The following is a 23010-nucleotide window of genomic DNA, read 5'->3' as shown; positions in this document are numbered from 1 at the left end:
GGAGACCGAGGTATTCCTTGGTGGTTCTGCAATGCTCAGTTTAGGTCAAGATATTTCACCCTGTGTCAAAGATCAAATTCTGTAATACATTTCCGCTTACACTCTTGTTAAGTATTTGGTCGAGCTTCGCCTCCAATAATTGGAGAAAGCAAAGACCTCCGAAAAGCAAATGGATTTTTTGAGAAGCTTGTTCAAGGCAGAAATACACTTAGAGGTTTGTCACTGCCTGCCGAGGGTCGACCGCTGTTAGAAAAAAACTTGTTTCTGAAGTAGATGTTACCCGGAACAGGGATCTAACTCAGACCCAACAGAATGGTAGTGCTTACTCCTAAACACTGAGCCACAGCGGCTTTGGATTTACTCGGCTTACTAGCAGCCAAGCCATAACAACGGAAAAAGGTCTTATTCCTGCTTTCGGATACTAATTCGCCAATAAATAGAAGTACGATCCATGGCCGGATGCAGCATTCCATCCCTGCATCTGTAGGCGCCTCTTATATACCCAATATGTACAAAGCAAACATTTTTCCAACTTTTTTCCAATCTTAGATAAATTCTTGATTGCCAAGTGGATAAACTATTTACATTTTTCTCCAACATTTTTCCCAAGGTTTGACTAAATGTTGAATAAAGTTTGAATTCAAATTGATTTCCAAGCTTTTCTCAAGTAAAGAACTCAGATTATTTTGCATACCAAAAATATGCCCTTTTGTTAGAGAAGGGGTTGGTTCTGCAATTGACCTACGCTTGATAATCAACATTGGACCCTGGAATTTGCATTGGATCTCTACTTGATCTCCAATTGTTTATGGGGTACAATGTGTACTAACATTTATATGGTTCCCTCGATCTTAAAGAAAGGTACAGTAAACTGTTCTCAGTAGAACTTATAATCGTGCGTACTTCTTCGAAAAAGCGGTTTGGCTTGCCTTCACTTTTGAATAGATAAATATTACTAGAATCTGTTTCCAGCTTTAGTGGGTCATGATTCAGTATTAAATACCCTCTAGAATGTCCCGAAACAAGTTTGGTAATACTCCAAAGAAAATTCAACCCAATATTAGTCGTTCCGGGGCGTTGGAGAGTTTAGACAGCACACGATCTTTTGAGCTACATTGAAGTGCTATTTCTAGATAGGCAAAACTTAAGGCACTCCCAATACTTTTTCTCGAAATTTGCCATAAAACATTTTTTTTTACTACTTGCAGTTACGAGTGCGTTTGCGTGCCGGGTATTATGGGCAAGAATTGTGAGATCAATATCAATGAATGCGAAACGAATCCGTGTGGCAAGCATGGCACATGCAATGATGGAGTAAGTCACTACCGGCAAATTCCGACGCTTAACACACTTAAGTAATATTTTGAATATGTATTCACAGATTGGCACATATACTTGCGAATGCGATCCGGGTTTCGAGGGACGACACTGCGATGTGAATATCGATGAGTGTGACAGGTGAGTGGCATCCATTTTTAGCGTGTTCAGAGCCCACTGCACAAATACTACCCACTACACTTAACTATAAAAAAATGTTCTTCTATTAATACCTTTTCTTTTATCCTCAATAGATATCAACCTTGCGGCGCACACGGCACCTGCTTCGATGAGATCAACGACTATACCTGCGATTGTGATGCCAATTATGGCGGTAAAAACTGCTCTGTACCCCTGATAGGCTGCTCGAGTGCGCCTTGTCAGAATGGCGGTTACTGCAAACCGTATTTGGTCAATGAAACCGAACATCTTTTCAACTGTACCTGCCAACATGGTTTCCAGGGTGATATATGCGAGAAGACCACAACAATTTCAATGGTGGTGAGCAGTCTAATCACCGTGAAGACGCAACGCGAAGAAGGTTATGACATCAATTTGCAATTTAAGACCACACTACCCAATGGTGTGCTCGCTTTTGGCACCTCGATTGGTCATAATGAACCCGTTAGCTATATATTGGAGTTAATCAATGGTCGACTGAATTTACATTCCTCATTGCTTAACAAATGGGAGGGCGTATTCATCGGTTCCAAGCTGAATGATAGCAACTGGCATAAAGTATTCGTCGCCATTAACACATCGCATTTAGTGCTCTCTGCCAACGATGAGCAGGCCATATTCCCGGTGGGTTCATATGAGACCGCCAACGGCAGTCAACCGTCATTTCCACTCACCTATTTAGGTGGCACTATACCCAATTTGAAATCTTACTTGCGTCATTTGCCGCATCGCCCCTCGAGTTTCGTTGGCTGCATGCAGGATATAGTTGTGAATGGCAAATGGATTTTTCCCGAGGAACAAGGCACCGAAAAAGATACGAAGTTAACAAATATACAGGCCGGTTGTCCGCGTAATGAGCAATGCGTGCCAAATCCATGTCACTCGAATGGCGCTTGCACAGATTTGTGGCATACATTCTCGTGCACCTGCCAGCGTCCACATTTTGGACACACCTGCAAATATAGTAAGTTACCTATTGAGGTGTGCGTAGTGGTAGCTTCTTTTAGCGACAACTTATTTTTCCTTTTATTTTTTAGATATAACTGCCGCCACATTTGGTCATGAGAACACCACACACTCGGCTGTAATTGTAGAGACAAATGAGGCTGCACGTCGTGCCATTCGCTCCATACTGGATATCTCTATGTTCATACGTACACGGGAGCCCACTGGACAGGTATTCTATTTGGGTAGTGATCCAAAGAAATCCGCTTCAAAAGGAACAAGTAAGTATTTCGAAAACGTTTCGAAAAAATTTTGTGAATAGATTAGTAAGAGCTGTACAATGGTACTACATACTCGAGGAGTTAAGGTTAGTCCTTATAACCGCATCATAGTTTAGGCATTCAAAACGGCAAGTGGAATAAGTTCTTATTTCCAAATAAGTACAGAGAGTGTCCGCGCAACAGTAGCAGGTGGAAAAATCTTATGAGACAAATAAGAGTTGAATTCGTTAGGTCGAGAAAACGCACAGGTCAGATGGCTTTAAAAGAAAAAGGTGAGCACGGTACTATATTGCTGGATACCAGGACACTCGCCGACCGAAACCATTTTGTGGCCTTAGTGGGTCCACTTCAAGACTTATCATCCGGGCATGGGTAAATTCAGAACGCAGTAAGTACTGGAGAGAGGTAGGGGGTCTTAGATAGTCTACGCTCTGGTTATGCTTTCTGTGGAATGATATAAATCGTTTGAATAGAGCCAACATGAAGTTGGTTATTGGTTATTTAAGTGGTCAAAATCACCTACGCTTTCACACGCACCAGATTGACCTATCCACAAAAACGGATTGTTTTTGTCTCGAAGAGAAGGAGGCGGCGGATTACGTAATATGTTATTTTCCGGCATTGGCCATACTAAGAGTGCAATACTTCAGTTCTTCCACTGTCAATGCCCTTAATGTCAGAAATTCATCTACCAAGAAACTGTGAGCTTTTCTAAAAGAGGCTGAATATAACTTGGGCCGTCGACTTAGGAACTATCATGGGCAGGCCTGGGCGACGCCGACTGCGCAGTATCCGCGGGTAACGTCGTGTGTTCGTTTACACGACGTTGAAGGTGTAAATGAAGCGAAAATTAATCACTTTTCACTCTTTTAATGACTCTGATACAAACGATTTTCTCGCGCTGTCCCTTGTTTATCTTGCAGCCAAAAAACGATATCGATATCTACTTTTGCGATCCTCTCATAACCCGAAATATTTTCGTTATAGGTGATACGGGCGAGTCGTTTGTAGCCGCCGAGCTACATGGTGGCGAGCTGCTGGTCAAAATGCAATTCAATGGCACACCGGAGGCCTACACGGTGGGTGGCAATAAACTCGACAATGGCCACAATCATCTCATCGAAGTGGTGCGCAATCAGACACTCGTCCAAGTCAAGCTCAATGGCACTGAGTATTTCCGCAAGACACTGTCCTCCACGGGTTTACTCGATGCGCAAGTGCTCTATCTCGGCGGACCGCCAGATGATGAGCCAATTCAAACACCAACCACTACTGATACGGATACCGCCATGTCAGTGCCCGAGGAAATTACGCGCAACAAGGAAATCGATGAAAAGGCCTATTTCAAGGGTATCATACAGGATGTTAAAGTGAGCAATGGCTCACATACGATGATAGTGGAATTGTATCCTTTGAATGAGGATGATTTGCTGCTACCGCCACCCTTCGGTGTGGTCACCATAGATCGCAGTTCGGTGCTGAAAGGCGAGGTAACTGATGATTTGTGTCGCAAGAATCCCTGTAAGCACAATGCTGATTGCCGCAATACTTGGAATGATTATGTGTGCAGCTGTCCGAATGGTTATAAGGGCAAAAATTGTCAAGAGATCGAGTTTTGTCAACTGGTCACTTGTCCGGGCAGCAGTATATGTCAGAATCTTGACGATGGTTATGAGTGCTTGACGAACATCACTTTTAAAGGCAATGAGAAAAATCCGTTAGCGTTCACTTACTTTGTTGAGCAACCGCCAGAGGAGCCGAAAATGCTGGTGAAACCGGTGATAGAGATTGCGTACAGAACACGCGCCGGCGGCACACTCTTCTACGTGGAGTACGGTGAGAGCTTCTTTGAAATCGGCGTAAATCAGGGACAGGTTACTGTGACCTGGAAGCTGAGTCAAGAGCCGTTTGGCGATACCAAGCGTTTCACCAAGGATACAGCCGATCCCAGCCACATGGAGCTGATGAATGAGCCAGGGTAGGTTTCCAATTGTAGTTCGACTTCATTTTTGCTTACCGTGAATGTTTTTCTTCTCCTTTATTCAACAGCTGGAACCGCATTTATCTACGCGTGCAGGGCGGCAAACTCGAAGGTGGCTGGAAGGGTTGGGAAGGGATGGTAGATCCATCGCCCGCCTTCTCGGCGGACATTGATCAACTTGCCTTCCAGGAGCTACTCTCTAGCGACACGCAAGTCTATCTCGGCGGCATGCCCACTGATAGCCGGCAGGCGCGTGGCAGCAGCTCAGCACAACAGGGCTCACAATTCAAGGGTTGCCTGGGTGAGGCGCGCGTAGGCGATCTTTTGCTGCCATATTTCTCCAACGCCGAGATGTATCCACGCACTGAGAACGTATCCGTGCAACCGCAATCGCAATTCCGTCTCAACTCATCCAAACCCGATGAAGGTTGTGTACTCTGCTTCAATACGGACTGTAAAAATGGCGGCTATTGTAGCTCGCCATCGGAGCAGTATGCCTGCAAGTGTCTGGCTGGCTATGAGGGGGACGATTGCTCGATCGATATTGATGAGTGTTTGACGGCAACTTGTGAGAATAACGCCACTTGCATCGATAGGGTGGCGGACTTTCAGTGTCGCTGCTTGCCCGGCTATGATGGACGTTTCTGCGAGCATAACATTGATGAGTGCGCTTCGCAGCCGTGTCATAATGGCGGCACCTGTACAGATCTCATTGCGGCTTTCCATTGTGAGTGTACGGATGACTATGCGGGCACACAGTGTGACTTGTTAAAGCAAGTGACCTGCGAAAATCTACCCTGTCGCAACGGATCGACGTGCAAGGATGGATTTAGTAAGTGATTTGGGTTAACTTTATTTCTCACATTTGTATTAACCTGATTTTACATTCCCCAATAGATGCGATCACCAGCAACAACTTCACTTGTGTTTGTATGGCCGGCTTCGAAGGACCCTACTGCGACGTGCCCTTCTGTGAGACGACACCCTGTCAGAATGGCGGCCTTTGCATACTCGCCGATCCTTTCGTAAGCTCATGTTTGCTGTGTCTTTTACTTTACTCTCAAAATATTTCTTTACCGTTCACAGACGCCGCTATGTCAGTGCAGTCTGGGCTACACCGGTCGTTTATGTGAGGAGGACATCAACGAGTGCGAGCCGAATCCGTGTCTTAATAACGGTGAATGCCACGATCTGATCGGCGGCTATCTATGCAATTGCACGAATACCGGTTTCGAAGGCATTAACTGCGACATCGACATCGATGAGTGTGCATTGGATATTGAGTATTGCGGCGGATTGGGACGCTGCATCAATTTACTGGGCTCTTTCAAATGCATTTGTCAGGACAACTTCTGTGGCGCTTACTGCAATCTAACCGATCCATGCAAGAACGGAAACTCGCCATGTATGAATGGCGGTACTTGTGAGGAGGAGTGTGGCGATGAGGTAGACTACACATGCAATTGCACCACCGGTTATGAGGGCAAGGACTGCGCGTTGGTGGTGAGTAGAATAAGCGAAGGGGAAAAATAGCTTAAGTTGCTAATGGAATTTTGAATTTATGCGCGCAGATGGCCGCCAAAGATGACGGTCCCTCCACCGCCGACATTGCCATCATCGTGATACCCGTTGTGGTGGTGCTGCTGCTTATTGGTGCTGCGCTGTTGGGCACCTTCCTAGTTATGGCGCGTAATAAGCGTGCGACGCGCGGCACTTACAGTCCCAGTGCGCAAGAGTACTGCAATCCGCGACTGGAGATGGACAATGTGCTAAAACCGCCACCAGAGGAGAGGCTCATTTAGTTGCAGTAACTGGCCGATTTTGGAAATTTCTATGAGGGAGACAAGATATGTTGTTAATTTCATTTTTTAACTACAAACTAGTTAATGTTGTCTGGAGACGTGCGAAATCAAAAAGCGAAGAAAACTAGAAAGAAAATATCTTGTTGTAGACTTATTTAAATGTGTTTATCCGCCCATTAATTGTAGTTATAGTCAATAATTAAGCTTTTACGTTTAAATAATTTGAGACGAGCGCATAAAAGTGGGGATGAAAATGCTTCGGCGGTTCGAACAATTGGGCGCGCCTGTCAATCAATTATGCTCGAGAGTACAAAAAGTGAGTAGATAAAAAAAAAATATTTGAATTTTTAGATGATCGCGAACCAAACACTTCGTTAAAAAGCAGAAAAAAATCTCTTAGCAAAGACGAAATTTACTCAAACTAATGAAAGGGTGGAGGCAGATGCATCAAGGAGTCGAAAAAGTGCGCGCGTGTATTGAAAATGTATGCTCGCGAGTCTAAAACTGCAGTTATTTGTCAAAAAATTATGATTGCCCGCAGTTTCCCACGAAGTTGACAAAAAAAATATTGCAAGTCGAAGATTTTAAAAAAAACTCCCGCACGTATTTTTGAAAAGTATTTCATACACTTGCTCATAAAAACAATTGAATATTTCTTAAGACTTTAATACATGTACTAGGAAGGGTGAAACCGTTAAAAAAAAATTTATTAAGAGCGATTAAACACTAAAATAAGCTGCAGCCGATTTTGTGAAACATGTTCGAACGCTGGTATACTTACTTAAATAAGAAATTAATAATTTTGTTAATAAGTTTAATGATAAAACAGCAATATTTACATTCATATGTACGTAGTAGATACTGCAGTAAGTATGATATTTTTCGACGACGAATGTATGTAGGTATGTAGATACTCATGTGCTCAGCAGAACCGCAGCATAGATACTTACATATTTCAAAATATTTACTATTTTATTTTATGTGTTTTTTTTTTTTGCTAGTTATATAGTTATAAGGTTTAAAACCTCAGTATTGTGCTTTAAGGCCAAGCGAGCAATAAATTTACTGACAAGAATTTAATAGTAGATAAATTAAATTACGAAAACATATTAAATTAAATGCATAATTCAATTGTTACTACCAATCAATTCGAATCCATATGGACCTGGACTTCCAAAATTATTTACTTATACAAACACATACACACTTTTATACAAATATCTGTACATACTTACATATCGAAAATATGACAATTAAGTATAGAAAATTTATTAAAACAAAAGTGCACTTATAAAAATTAAAGCTAAATTTACTATTTCGTATATTAAAGTGGTTTAGATAAGAAAACATTTCATAGTAATGAATAATAAACAAACAAAAAATCAAATTTTCTAAACAAATGTGTGCAACTTTCGCCTTATTGCGCGGCCTTATTTTAAATAAGTATAACGTTAATAAATTCATATTTCAATTTGCAAATATTTAAAAGTTAAAGTTATTTAAATTTTTTTATGAAAACATACGTATATTTATATATTATGCTATACTATACATGCGTATACAAACATACATATATACATTAATTAATACAAGCGTAATTTAACTTAGAGACTGTATTATATAAAATCGACTAATTTATATGTAATATTAATAAAGACCTTTGAAAATTAAAAAGTGTGTTTTTTTTGTGCCAACTGAACCGATTGGCAATGCCGGTCTTTTCCTTCGTACGACATTACCGGACCAGAGAAGTCGCTGTATTTAAGTTTGTTGCTCTATGACTATGTCGTTGTGTCATAGAAGCTCTGTCATGTCCCAGAGTGATAACTGGGGAACGAATTTTTAGTATAAAAAAAAAAAATCTATAAAAACTAGTTTCATAATATTATTTGGCAAACCCTTTGTCGGTTTGAGCCAAGACCAAAAACGTTCGCAAATTGGCAGGACCTTCCGCATTTGGTCCGTCTAGTTTGTTCGCGGGCACCCTTGCTTTCGTTGTCCACCCATGGGTGCCGAAGGCCGTGGTTACGCCACCAATTTCGATTGGCAATCACCGTGCAATTGTTGTTGTGCACAGCACGGAGTGAGAGAATTTTCGAAATCGAACAGCCAGCACGATTTTCTGGGTGAACCGAATAGCCAGCACGCCAATTTTTCAGGATGGCAATACGCTGTTTTGAGAAAAAGTATTAATATTAAATATTAGAATAGTAAAAAATATTTTTTTATTATTATTATAAAGTAGATATTAAAAAAAATATTATTATAAAAATTAAATATTAAATAAAAAAAAAATATTAAGTTGTTCTTCCATTTTTCATTTTCCCGCTTCAATTTTAATGCATTTTTAGTTGCATTTTTACTTCAGTGCTGCCATTGTGTGCGAAATTGTATTAAATGGAAAAAGGCATTTCTTAAGAAGCAACCCTGTGCTCGCCAATCAGCAAACAGAGCGTAACCACTTCTCACCAATCACCGCAATTTTTCCGAATTTTTTTCTCTTTTGATTGGCAATTAAAATTGGTGGCATAACCACGGCCTAACCACTTCTCACCAATCACCGAAATTTTTCTCTTTTGATTGCCAATTAAAATTGGTGGCATAACCACGGCCGAATCGAAAAATCTTTTCAGCGCCATCGCTGTATTTGTATGCACTTGACTATGTCCATGTCGTTAAAAAGCTCGTAGAGTTCGTCATTCCGTCATCTTGTTTGGTACACGTCGCCCACACGAACAGAGCCATAGATCTTGCGTAGAATAGTTCACTCAAAAGTCCACAAAGAATTCTCATCTTTGTTCGACTTCGCCCACGTTTCTGCACAATGAGAGATTTGTAGAGCGTAATTTTTTTTTTTCGTCGAGAAAGAGCTCTGCTCTTCAATTGCCTTCCGAGTAGCATCTATTGGCAAGAGTTATTAATCACAGTCCTTGCTTTATATGCGAGGGGAGCGGGTCCCAAGCGCAGCGCACAACCATTGCAGGGATGAGTGGTTTTTCAACCGAACATACGTTTATAAAGCGAGCCGCTTGCTCTAAGACAGACGCCCGCTTGCAGCCGCACCTACTGGTTAACATAGCTGCAGACTTCAGTGCACCCTACAACCGAATAGTTGAGTGGGAGTAGTGGCCCCATCCGGAGCTCCCTCTCTTTCTGCCGTGGCCCAAGGCTTTACTCGGATTATTTATGGGTTTCTCACATTGCCCAGATTGCGCTAACGAGGGCACAAGAGTTGAGATTGAGTGTAGCAGTGCAATTGTAACTGCATACCCAGAAGAACGACTATACAAAATTTTTACTTTGAGTATTTTCTTCTTTCGAGTTTTAACTCATAGAATCTGACTCCCTATAGTTGTAGTAACATTAAAGCTATGAACACGAAATCTTTGCACTTTCTTCACTTGTAATGAACAGCCAGGTTGCAGTGAAAATCATCAAGTTCGGGGCAATGTAATTTATAGTTTCCTTGCAACTGAATGTTCAGATAAGAGGTTTGAACTATTTTCTTATCAATCAATCTTTCGTTCAGCGTCTCCTACAGATCCTATCATTTGTCAGAGCCGCTTTAAAGGCGTGCGATTTCAGCAGGCAATGTACCGTTAGATGATCAAACAGTAGCGTAGCATCTTCCCTATTGAGGGATGGTAAAAACTTTACGAGCCTTATGTCATACGATCTGGACACTTTGCAGGCTTGTTTTTTGATTCACACCTTCTGCGCTTTCGGGATCATGGACAGTTCGAGCTTCCATTAAATCGGCACTTCCTCTATCAGCAATGTTTCTGACAGAGCGCCTTATTTGGTAAGCCTATCGGCATTTCCGTTACTCGTGACACCAGGGAGCCCTGGAACCCAGTAGCACATCTCTGGCTACCCCGCACCCTGCCACACTTATTGGCGAAGAGCTGTGCTATAATAGAGTCCTTATTGCAGCTTGACTGTCGATATGGAGATTCACCGGTTTATTTGATAGGTTTCTGCACAGTAGCTCCGCAGCCTTCTTTAGGGCAGTACTTACACGTGGAAAATGCTGCAGTGTTCAGGCAGTTTAAAGGATTTGTTAAGGATTTGTTGCGACTGAGCTGAGCGCAGACGACTGCTGATCCAACGCCTTTCTCCATCCTCGACCGTCCGCATAAACAATCACCGAGCCAGCGTTCCGTGAGCCGTCATGTTAGCCTTCGATCTCCATAGTTCAGGGTTCGGCTTGCAGAGCAGATCCGGAATCATGTAGTCAATCCGTCTAGGCAAAGTTGACGCTATACTAATGTGCCCTTAGGTACTACGCACGAACTACCCCGTAGCATTGAGCCTGGTGGCACAGTTTTGGCCGCTTTATTCTAAAACGATAAGTCCGACGGCAATAGATGCAACAAAATATATATAAAGTGCTACCGTCGGTGTAGTGCTAAATGGTTCTGTCATGCCGATCATTGATAGCCTAAATACACTCTCTATTCTTTAAAGAAGTGTTTTCTTCTACATTGCTATCTACCCAACGAATAACCAGTGGAACAGTATCGGCCTTACTACCGACGTGACGATCCAGTAAGAAAGAGAAGGCGATAAGCCCCAGTTACAGTCCAGCTTTGAAAGCCACTGAGGTATTCTCGCCCTCTGAGGCGTCACGAAAGTTACTGTCGAGTATTGTTTCCAGATACTTGGTGATTTGCTTCGGCTGGAGGGTCACACCAACCAGCTTAGGCTTAGGCCAATTCGGAACCTTTTACTTCCGTGTGAAGAGTACCAGATCTTCTTTGGTTATCTTAAGATGTATTTCCAGTAGTACTTGGCTCATAAATGAGCTGTTACGGACATACACTTCCTACTTACTATGACAGAAATATTCTACGCTCATGCAGTAAGCTCGGCAGCTCCTCCATCCATTTTGTTTAGTATCCTCTTTACCGCCAGCGGCCACAGGAGTGGCCATAATACAGCTATTGCGGCATGTCTCATTGCACAGCCACTTCTGCAACACAAAAGACTGCTTATCCGAACCCCTACCATCGTCATTTTATCTATGAAAGGCTAGCTTTGAGACATTGTCATAGACCCCTTCTACGTCCCAACGAGAATTATCCATACTCTAAAGCCGCCTCTAATCGAAACATTTTTTTAGGACGTTAGTCATCGATCTTCTCTTCGTGTAAGCATGTTGTGTCTTTGTGATCATGCATGATGTATACGTCTATCAACACCTGCAAAGCTTTACGATATTAGGCGGATAGGAGAGAAGCCTCGCTGTCCTCCAAGACGTTGACTCAATCAAGATCTGGCCTGTCATTTCTGACCTTCTGTCATTTCCGTGTAACTTCGCTTCACTTCACTTCTCGAAATAAACCAATCCCATTTTTCCTAGCATTCTGTAAACAGGTATTAAGTTGTTGGGGGATGTTGTGTTATGGCGATTTCGTTTCTACAAAAAATGTTGCCTTCTCATCGCCCTCTTCTTAGTGGCATTAAACAAGATCTGAACATCAATTTGTTATAAAAATTTGGAACTGTGAGCAACAAAAAAGGACGGAAAAAATAATTTGCCATTTTTATGCCTAACACCACAGATGCATAAGCTTATGTATATATGTACATTAGGGTGGCCCAAAAAAATGCATGTGGAAAAAAGTAAAGGCCTAACTTTAATGCTCTCACCACCTAGAATTGTTCTATTTATATCGAAAAATATACCCCTGTTTTTTTCGAAATCAAAATATGAGAAAAACAAGCAATTTTTCGTAGAAATAAAATAGAAGCCTTGAAAATAATTTTTGTTGGATCGAAAAACTCTGTTTCTTTTCAAAAGACTAGTTAGTACCCAATTGTTTATGTTACCATTTTTTAATACTTACGATTTTTTATACGTGTCACTATTGAATTTTTTGTAGTTGTGGGAGACATATAACAAATAATTGATATTAAAAAATGGCCAAACAAACAATTGGGTATTAATGTTGGAAGTTTTTTTGAAGAAAGACTGAGTTTTACGATCGAAAAAATTTTCATTTTGAAGAATTCTACACCATTTCCTCGGAAAATTCAGACTACATTTTTTTGAGCAACGCTAATGTACATATTGCATACAGAAAATATATACATACATATGTATGTATTTACACTTGCAAATACGTTTGTATGTATATTAGACTGCACCAAAATATTTCGGAAAAATATTAAGATTTAAGCGAGCTGGACCGATTTGAAAATACCTCGAAAAATTAAGTTTGAAAAAAGTAAGAAAACAGCATAAAAAATCTCATTATTACGATTCCGTTGAAAAGGTTTTTAAATATTTTTATGCAAATTTTTTAAGCCTAATCTGTTTTGTCATCTGAGTGAACTTTTTTCAAAAATTTCTTTAAGAAACTATTTTTATTCATAAAAAACTCCATTTTTGGAAGTATTTTCAAATCGGTCCAGTTCGCATAAATCTTAATATTTTCCTGAAATATTTTGGTGGACGTCTTAGATTATAATAGATTTTATAATTCCAATGGAAAAACAGTACCGATTTTTTTTTTTATGGAGAGTGATGCAGTCTAATGTATATGTATAAGTAGGCCAATAAAACATGATAGGACACGAGCAAAAATTTTAACAAATACAAGAAATACTAACTGTACATACATAAAAATATGTACATACATACATACATATGTATGTAACTATCCGCTATGAATTTTGAAGATCATAAATACCTTGTAATTTTAGTAAATCTTTTCGTAATCGGTTTTGTTATTACTACTTTAATACTACTGTTATAAATTTAATACAGTGCTTTAAACATTAAACACAACTAAGTGAATAAAACATTTGTGGATCAAGAAAGCAGAGGTAGGTGTGCATATTTCATTTTTATGAATGACATTTTTTATTCTTGCGTAATGAATTGAAGGGTTTTTGTTGTTGTTAAAGCAGCGTTGCTAGTTGGTTGTTTTATTCATCTTCCCTATCTGACAGAGAAATCATCCTATATCCTTACGTTAAGTGATAATGCGATTTTGTCCGATCCATCAAGACTCAACAAGAACAGTTTGGACAGCATCATGCTGTCGCTTCGTCGTGTGGTATTGTTCAGAAGAAGTTATTAGGAGACACCCAGTCACGGTTCGAAGGGCCGACGGTTCACACTGGAGCCGCGTATTGTGCTACATATCGGCCGATTTCTTTTCTACATACATATGTATGTATGTAACGAGCAGGAACTAGTTATCCTTCTTCCAAAGGCTGCCGATGAACGACTTGTGAACCTTTTTTCTGCTTCCGAGTCTATTTCGCACCGATCGGACGATATCGAATGTGCCACCTAGCATCTTTTGCTGGCTATCTATCAATTTCTTCATTTAGGTCGAGTCTTACTTTGTACGACCAGGCTTTTGACTTAGCGTCAGATATTTGGAGGTTGCGCGTAGTGACACTTGTGGCAAGATTCCCGAGGTAGCGTCTATTCTTAAAACTTCTATCTCGTGGCTTAGAGAGATTCACCCTGAGCTAATAATATGGCAAAGGGTGGTGATCAATTATTCACCGTTTTTCTAAAACCGGTTTTCGTGTGATTCGAAAAGTTGCAATTTGAAAAACAGTTCCAACTTTCAAATTAAGAAAATGATAGTGCTTATGTTGGTATACAGGCCGATTCTGAACAGAAACTCCCTGGGAGTTTTCTCTCTTTTCCCTTTCCTCCTATCATGAAAAAAAATCCCTGAAGATTTTTTATATTAAATGGCGGAGTTGAGCTCTCAAAAGAGTGTCGAACAGCTTTTTCGAAACTCGAATTTGCTCCTCCCAAGTTTTCGGGGAAAATGCTATTCCCTGGGAGTTAATTATTGGAGATTTCTTTCTCGGGAGAAACAAATTCCCAAAGAACAAACTCGCCGGGAATATTAAGAATTGGGCTGATAAAGTCTTGACCAAAAATTACAATAAAACTATGAACAGTAAATATATAAATAAAGTATATACACAAAGTAGGTGCAGTTTTTTTTGGATCAAAAGTAAAACAATTAAAAATAAATGAAAAATTCACGGTTGGTCTTATTTGAATTACTAAATTATTTCCGATTCGGTCTTGCCGCTTTACCGAGTACTTAGATGTGTCTACTGACACTCGGGAGGCCCATAGTTCAATTTCTGTTAGCAGCAATATAAAAAAAAACAAAAATTTTTTCAAATAGCAGTCGCCCCTCGGAAGACATTGGCAAAGCCTCGAGTGTACTTCTACCAAAAAAAAGCTTCTTCGGAGGTGGAGTTAAATTGTAGATCTCTCCATTTGAGTCCCAACATCAACAAGCAGAAAACGATTTGAAGCTTCTCCTCCTTCGGTAAAACATGCAGAAAACGTTTAAGCACCAAACATGACATACTGTCCATCCCCAAATAATCTAGGATATAATTTTAAAAGTATTTAGGGGTCTTCCCTTAAACTCGAAAAAGCCTTGGAAACTGCGAAAAACTCAAAACTTTTATTGAGACGACCAGATATGTATGAAATGAAAACACCGGTTTGTTCGATAATAAAATCCGGTTTATTCGATATTCGAAAAATTTAGATTTGGCCCTAAGTCCAGATGCATTTAGGGTATTGAGTATCTACATAAGTAGAATATAATACGCGAATGGATTTTTGGTCCAGGACAAAAAATCTATACCGTTCGCCCGATTTTCAGAAATGAGGTGTCAAATTTATAAGCGCTTGGTCTGTAGATTGGTAAACTGGTTTTAGTTTTGGAATAGAGTTGCCACCTAGTCAACAATTCAACTTAAATTATTATATGATGAATACCATCGTGTCCGCACCGTTCGTTCGATCTTCCGAAATGAGGTGTCAAATTAAAACCTTGGTCCGTAGATGTGCAATTAGGTTTTCCTTTTTTGAAAAGAGTTGCCACCTTTTAAAAAATTATATTCAAATTATTTAAATATATGACAAAATGGGTACCAATCGAAATGATTTGAAAAGCTTTGTTTCTTAGCTGAACTGTGGGAGGGTTACCACCTGTTTAAAAAATCAAATTCAATTTGAACCAAGGGAATTAGGTAAGAGAAATTTGTACGCATGGGTGCCAAACGAAAGGGGTTGAAGAAAGTAGTAGTATTTTGAACAGGGTTGCCATCTGCTTGAAATGTTGAATTTAGTTTACTTATACACAAGTTATATGAAATGAAGGAGTAATAAGAAATGTTTAGCATCAATCGAAGTGGGTTTGAATTTTTTTTTTTCAGACCCATATTTTGCGGGGTTGCCACATGTTTGAAGAATCTAATTCCACTTAATTCATCAGTTAATTAATTAATTAATTTGTATGCGAAACCGGTTTATTTGCGAGCTTTACACAGTTACGAGGCATTTACGCGTCTAAAGTGTAAGCAGAATCAAATAGGTTTTAGATTTGTAATGAATTAAATATTGTTGAGTAAAATTTTAAAATTTCTTAAAATTACTTGGAATGCGATAACAAGAAAAAAGCACCCATTTTCTGATTTATAACTTTATTACATTTTTTGTTTGCATTTATAATTACTTGATAAGCCGTAAAATTCAAAAAACGGTTACTATTCTATGTATTTTTCAAGAAATCACTGCAAACACTATTTCGATATCATTTTGTATAGTTATATATAGTTTACAATATATGTATGTATGCTGTTGATTTATTATTATGCGAGAATTTTTATTTTGTTTATTTATTTAAAAATTTTTATATTTTTGTTTTTGTTCCCCTTTTTCATTTGTATTTACGTAAAGCATGACTACGTGGCAATAATTTTTATAATTTTAGTTGTAAATATAAATAAATTTGCATTGTAGCAATGACATTCACATCCAAAATTTAAATATATTTACTAAATCTGTACGTTAGAAGCGAATATAGAACCCAGCAATGGGTTGGTTTTAAACAACCGATGCGACCCATTTAAATTTGTTGCTGCTCTGTACTTCATGATGATAGAAGCTGCACTCCAATTTATTAATGCAGTTTTTGCCAAAGCGACATGCTTTGGGATGATAGAAGGTGCAGCCCACCTTGGTGCATGTAGGATAGTATTTGCACATGGTGTTGGCGGCAGCTGTGGCTGAAATCGATTTGTAATTCTGCACAGGCACGACATGGGAAGCTATGGAAATTGTAAAAAATTAATTAAAATATTAATAACTATCAGAGAATTAAACAAAATTAAGCTACATTCATCACTTACATAAGGGCGGCGCTTGCGGCACCAGCTGCGCCGGATCACGCGGCCCACTGTGTGCATAGTTACAGTCAAGATTCGTGCAGGCGAGATCGTACTTGCAGTGCGGATGCGAGTATAGACATTTGTCTGCATATTTGCAATTGGGGAAACTCTTGCATGGCGCCGTCGGATGATAATAATCACAAAATTGCTTTGTGCAAGTCGGGTGATATTTACAGCGTTCCTTTGTTTTCATAACACGCACTGCTGCTGAGTCTAATGTGACGGAACTCACTGTAATGTAGTCGAAATATATATTAATGTTTAGTCGACTATAACAACAACCCATGATTCAATTATAATAATTGAAGCATAACTATAACCAGCCAAGAGTTCTTTTATTAAATAAAAATAATACTCACATGACGGTATGTTGTCATACTTCTTCGCTTCCATATTGCGCGTTGAGATCTTGCGGCGCTCCTCGCCACTATGGCGATCAGCCGAGTAATCACGCGATGCAGCACGTTCATGATCACGTTCGTGCTCACGCTCATGCTCACGATTTCGGTCACGCTCACGCTCACGCTCGCGTTCTCGTTCTCGTCCCCGTTCACGTTCACGTTCACGTTCACGCTCCCGCTCCCGCTCATGCTCACGTTCACGTTCCTGTGCGCTATCATCGCTTTTGGAGCGTCGTTTTCTCGCCGGCGCATCGTCATCATCGGTATAATTTCCATCATGTGATCTAATATCCCGTTGGCTACTACTTGGCGTATGTTTACGTTTAGGCGGCGACTTCGCCTTCGGGATTAGCTCAGATTTTCTTGCCGAAGGAGGCGTAGCAGAGCGCGTTGATTTATTGCTTCGCTCTTCGCTGTGTGCAGCTTTGCTCTTGCGTTGCTGGCCATCGTTGCCAATAACAATAGTGGATGACAATTTCTTTGGACTCATCTCCTCATCGTCTGTATCATTTTTAATGATAATCTTTTTAACCTCCTTTGGCTTGCGATAAGTTTCAATTAAATCAGATCGTCGTAGTGGCGGTGTGCCCGGCAAGGAGTTCGATGATTCGTGATCGCTGTTGCGTGGTACAGTTGACGATGCCACCACTTTGGCTGATAGACGCGATTTAATATTTGAACGACGCGACGTATCGTTTGCACGCGCAACTGGTCGTCGCGTGGCCTTTGTGGTTGTAGTGGTCGATGATGCCTCGGCCCGTTTAGAACGCAAAACCGATGAGGAAGATGACACTTGTTGTAATGGCGATTCGGAACGTACACGTTTCAAAGCAGCTCTATTCATGAATTTCAATGCAGATTTTTCATCTGTAATTGCATAAGATATGAAAGTGAGTACTTAAACATTTTAAACCATGTTCGCAACTAATGTCATTGCTGCTTGAACTCACCATTCAGCGTAACCACAAATTGGGTTTTTCTTTGTGATCCCTTATCCACTGGGCTCTTGTCGTTTTCATTGGCATCTTCATTGGTGTCATCGGAACTGCGGATTTATAACATCATTGTTAAATTTTATATAAAAAAAAATCCAGCAAAAATTACAACTTACCCTTCACTTTCGTTACTTTCTTGTTCCTCACTTTTGATACGTATCATTTGAGGTACGTACATATACTCGAGTTTTGAATCAACGCGTTGGAATATCGCACCTGGCACATACTTCTCCTCCATTTCTTCTTCTTCATCATCCTCTCCATCACTATGCCCTTCCTCGTCACCAGCATTAACTGCATTCATTTGAGCGCGCCGCCGCTTACGCAGAGGCATATCGCTTTCCACTTTGATTACAAGATTTTGTGTTGCGCGCCTGAATAAATTCGAAGTGGTTGACGAAGTGGAGGTGACTTTGGCGCCCCGTTTTAGTCGCTCGCGATATGCTTTGGTGTAGAGTTTACGCTCATCAGTAGGATCTTTCACGATGTTACCCTTAACAATTGGTACCACCTTCGGTTCCTTGTTTCGTGACTTCATAACAGTGGAACGTTGCGCTTCGGCAACGGCACGCAGTAGCAACGTTTTGCAAGCCTGCTTGCTGGGTGACACTGGCGCACGAGGCTTAATTTTTATTATAGAATTCAAAGGTTTCTCTTCTTCCTCGGATGATTCGACTTGTTTAATTGGCGCCACTATAACACGCGACCCAATACGCTGACGGTGTGTCTGTGGCGAATGTGAGGATGCCGCGTCGTCATCGTCACTACCTTCTTCGTCGCTATCCGTTGACGATTCAGAGGATGATGAGGATCCATCATCATCATCATCATCATCATCTCCATCATTATTTTTCTCGGCAATATTTTTCTTGGCATAGTGTGGCTTTACTACAGCTGACACCGTAATGTTGGGCAGTGTGCGATTGTCGCTATTAGATGTGGTGCGACGTAGTATAGGCGATAACGAGCGCCGCATTCTAGTCTCACTTTCTTTACGTCTATTAATTTGGTCACGGCTTCGGCCTCTGGCGCGATCACGTTGGCGATCACGTTCTCGTTCCAAATCACGATCTTTACGCCTATCTTCACTTCTGCCACGCGGTCGCGCTGCAATACGATTTTTTTCTCGTTCTCGTTCCCGTTCGCGGTCCCGCTCTCGCTGTCTTTCTCTCTCTCTTATCCTTTCACGTTCTCTCTCACGTTCGCGTTCCCTTTCTTTTAGATGATCTCGATCCCGATCCCGATCTCGCTCCCTTTCTCGATCTCGTTCTTTATCACGCTCATTTTCATTCTCTTTCCTACGGAATGAGGGCACAAACAACTGCTTATCTTCCCGTGTACGACGAGCTGGAGGTTGAGGTTCGCGAGCTGCTGGTGGACGTAAGCCCAATCGTTCATGCACTGGTCGTTTAGGCGCTTCAGCCGGTCCTTCTCGTTTATCGCGGTCACGCTCCCGATCCCATGACTTATCATTTTCTCGACTATGTTCACGATCGCGATCACGTTCCCTTTCGTGACTTAACTGTTTTGGTGGTGGTTGACTACGTCCGCCACTACTGGGCACTAGGTGTTCCCTAGTACTAATCATTGTTGAGCTTTTTTCTGGAGGAGGTGGTGTGAAATTTAAGGATCTTTCTGCTGGCTCTGTTGCTGGAGGATTTGGGCCTTCCGTTTTCCTGTCTCCTGCATCGAAAATAATCGGACTTCTTCTCTTACTGCTATTTGGTTCATTTTGTGTATTTGTAGCCTAATAAATTACAAACAAAATTGATTAAGAAAGCAGTCCATTTAATCTTTATGTATCATAAATACCTTTTCAGCTTCTTTTGGGCTCGTGCTTTCCTCATCCACATCCATGCCATCTTCTTTTAAATTAATGAAGTCTTCATCATAATCACTGTTCTCTTCCAATTCACCTAGCTGGCGCAAATGTTTTTTAGCTGCATATATTTTTTTTTGTATTTCAGCCAACTCAGCCAAGTCTTTCTCCCGATTACCACTGCTAACTGGCGCATTTGATATCCCTTTCTTGTTATTTGCACCAGCAGCATCCGCGCCACCACCATTGCATCGCTGTTCCTTGCTGGTTGCAGCATCTGCTTCCGAGAGGGATTTTTCATTTGTAGCTCTTTTTGCCGCGGTTTCATTACTTTCAGCTTTGGAGCCACCTTTGGCCTTTTTAATGTGAGCGGCAGCCTCGGCATTTGTGCTTAGTGTTTTCTTTGCTTTCTCGAGCAATACATCAGCAAACACGTCGGTAATTGAATTGATGGGTGGTAATGTTGTTGTGCTTGTGGCGGTTGTTGATTTATCTGTAGTATTTACGGAGGAACTTTGCAACTCATCGGCTGATTTTTTTGATGTAGACGTCTTCCTATCTCTCTTGCTAGTCTTACGATCCTTTTTGCTGGCCAAGTCTGGTTTTGGTTCGGCTTTGCGCTTTTTTGTTGCTGCATATAAGTAATGAAAGTTCGTGCGATTTTTTCTAATATAGCTACATATACCTATATTGCAAATATTCTACTACATACCATTAACTGCCGGCAGTGTGACTTCTTGCAACTTTTGAAGCACCTCATGCAGCCAAGTTACGAACAGATCAGTTTGCGAGCCTAAGAAGAGGTTAAGGTCGGCCACCATTTGTTGTTTGGAACGCTTGTTTGCCACCATAATCATTACGTAGTCCGGAAGTTCATCGTCTATGTAGCCGGCCGTGCCTCCAGTGCCTAATTCTACGAGTTTGGCCTTTACGGCACTCTGAAAAGTATTAAATAGAATTAGTGAATTAAGGAATTGATTCGTAGCACATTTTTACAGATGTTTAATCAATAAATTTCTCATATTGCAAAAATCCGTGACAGTTTACCCTTTACCAACATAAGAATCGTGCCAAAAAAACAATGGCCACGCTTGAAGTGTTTTAATAACTAGAACATTTCAAAACTGTTGCATCTGTTAACTTACTCTCATTTTTTGGCCAATTTCACTGCCAAAGTTATCCATTTTTATGTAAATTCACGCGGACAAAATAGAAAATCTAGGAATATCCACTATCCTTCCACTTTTTGTAGACTGTGAAAAGTGAAAAATATTGCAATGGACTGCCAAGAATAGTGCACAAGTGTCAAATAAATAAAGGGTAGTCAAAAGGAATAAGCAAAAGCAGGGTTGTAGTTTGGAATTTACCGCGAGCATGTGGTGAATTAGTGTAACTAAGGTAAAAAAACATTTACAAAATTCAGGAGCATTTAAAATATTTTTGCGAGTGAAGTTTGACAATTAATTACCTGACCGTTGGTGGTATAGCAGGTAATAACAAGCAACAGCTCTTTATTGCAAAGCATGTAAATACATACAAACATACATATGGGTGTTTCCATGCAGCCGTACGCGACATTCGTACGCTTATGGAGTAACATAAATCTCTCAAATATAGAAGTTACTGAAAAACAAGATTACGGCTATGTTGCAATCCAAGGGTCCTATGTTTGAGAAAGATATAAGCAGCCTCGAAACTTTGGTGTAGAAAATATCCGTTCAAAACAAAGTGATAACATATGCGACAAAAAAAGGAAGTGGTTTTAAGGCACACATACGTACATACATATATGCGAAAGTCTGCGAATCATGAGAATTTTTCTTTTCTTTACAAATTCCTAAACTAAGCTAAATAATGTACCTTTGCAATCTTTCCATTTTTTAATAGAAATTATCTCTGGATAGTTAAAAAAAAAACATAATAACGTACGCGACAGATTTTCCCCCCATACAATATTTTTACTATTAACACATACTAAATTAAATTTTTAATCTATGATCGATGGTACTAATTTTTAATTTTTTGCGGTGTAGCTCTTGAAGCTCTTCACGGCGAATCAACCCTGTTTATCTTTTCGATAAAAACCGGAAATGGAACAAAATTCAACATTTCCTTCAAACTTCCAACAAAATTGAATGAGCACAATAAATTATTAGCTGCATAATTGTGTAATTGATACACTTCAAACATTATTATTATTAAAAATAATAGTCCTATTTCTGGATTTGTTTAGTTTTCTGAATACATAATAAGATAACTACAATTTTTCCAACACACTTGATATAAATGTAACTTAAGCGGTCATTGCTAGTAGAAATACGTAAATATTTTTTTAATCATTCATAGTTTTAAAATCTAAATGTTTCAGTGATATTTTTTCGCTTCAAAATTAAGTTAAAGTTAAGTTAAAACAAAGTTCTACTAGAACCGTTCTACAATTTAAAACCCTCCACTAGTATTTGACAAACAAAAATATTGCACAATATTTCATGAAGCTTCAATAATATTGTACAGTGTATGAATTGCCGGCATGTTGACTGAATAGCTGAATGGCAGTTTGAAGCAACGACCTCCATTCAACCTTTCGGCTGCCACTTCGCCACCTCGCAAAGCTTAAAGTGAAAATTAAAGTTGAAGCTGCAGGTACGTAAACGCGATATCAGCTAGTGTGTTACTAAATTTCCAGATAAAAAAAAAATACTAAATAATTATTTAAATACACTCCAGGTGAGTGCTGGGCAAGTGAAAAGGCTTTGAGTTCTGATTTATTGAGGAAAACACATAAAATTTGTGTTTTATCTAAAAAAGAAAAAAAAAAACAAAAGATAGTGAAAATAATAATACATACAGATTTGGTTAAGCTTTTTTGTTGGGAGGTGCTGCTGGTCGAAGAAGGCATTTCGTAACTGCATGTTCAGATTGCACTGCTATACGCACGGAAATGCCGTGTGTTTGTGATAAAGTGCGTTAAGATCTGCGAAATATGTACATATCTACATACATATGTCTGCATGTATGTATGTACCTATGCAGTAGAATGGAAACTTACTGAATTG

The 23010-nt window shown here is 40.0% G+C and overlaps 2 protein-coding genes across 4 annotated transcripts in view; one reads left to right on the top strand and one right to left on the bottom strand.

The window, feature by feature from the left end:
• Positions 1–7767, top strand: part of LOC118740116 (protein crumbs) — a 97374-nt gene extending 89607 nt beyond the window's left edge. For all 3 annotated transcript variants that reach the window (XM_036471613.1, XM_036471621.1, XM_036471629.1), the window contains 9 exons: positions 1209–1314; positions 1382–1458; positions 1572–2461; positions 2535–2723; positions 3711–4701; positions 4773–5536; positions 5602–5729; positions 5791–6207; positions 6276–7767. In XM_036471613.1, the coding sequence (XP_036327506.1) occupies positions 1209–1314; positions 1382–1458; positions 1572–2461; positions 2535–2723; positions 3711–4701; positions 4773–5536; positions 5602–5729; positions 5791–6207; positions 6276–6506 (3793 nt within the window). In that variant the 3' untranslated portion in view covers positions 6507–7767. The remainder of the gene's footprint in view (positions 1–1208; positions 1315–1381; positions 1459–1571; positions 2462–2534; positions 2724–3710; positions 4702–4772; positions 5537–5601; positions 5730–5790; positions 6208–6275) is intronic.
• Positions 7768–15978: 8211 nt separating this feature from the next.
• LOC118740106 (zinc finger CCCH domain-containing protein 13) lies at positions 15979–21138 on the bottom strand. Its single transcript, XM_036471603.1, has 8 exons — positions 21100–21138; positions 20667–20892; positions 19948–20585; positions 18252–19882; positions 18091–18185; positions 17099–18007; positions 16701–16970; positions 15979–16619 (listed from the first exon to the last, which is right to left on the bottom strand). Exons 1-8 carry the CDS (start codon positions 21136–21138, stop codon positions 16396–16398), a joined length of 4032 nt encoding a protein of 1343 aa, XP_036327496.1. The 3' UTR covers positions 15979–16395.
• Between the last annotated feature and the right edge of the window lie 1872 nt (positions 21139–23010).

Source organism: Rhagoletis pomonella, unplaced genomic scaffold (assembly GCF_013731165.1).
Source record: "Rhagoletis pomonella isolate Grant_MI unplaced genomic scaffold, Rhpom_1.0 Rhpom_scaffold_00001, whole genome shotgun sequence".
Classification (NCBI taxonomy): Eukaryota; Metazoa; Arthropoda; class Insecta; order Diptera; family Tephritidae; genus Rhagoletis; species Rhagoletis pomonella.
This window is presented reverse-complemented; position numbering and strand designations above follow the sequence as displayed.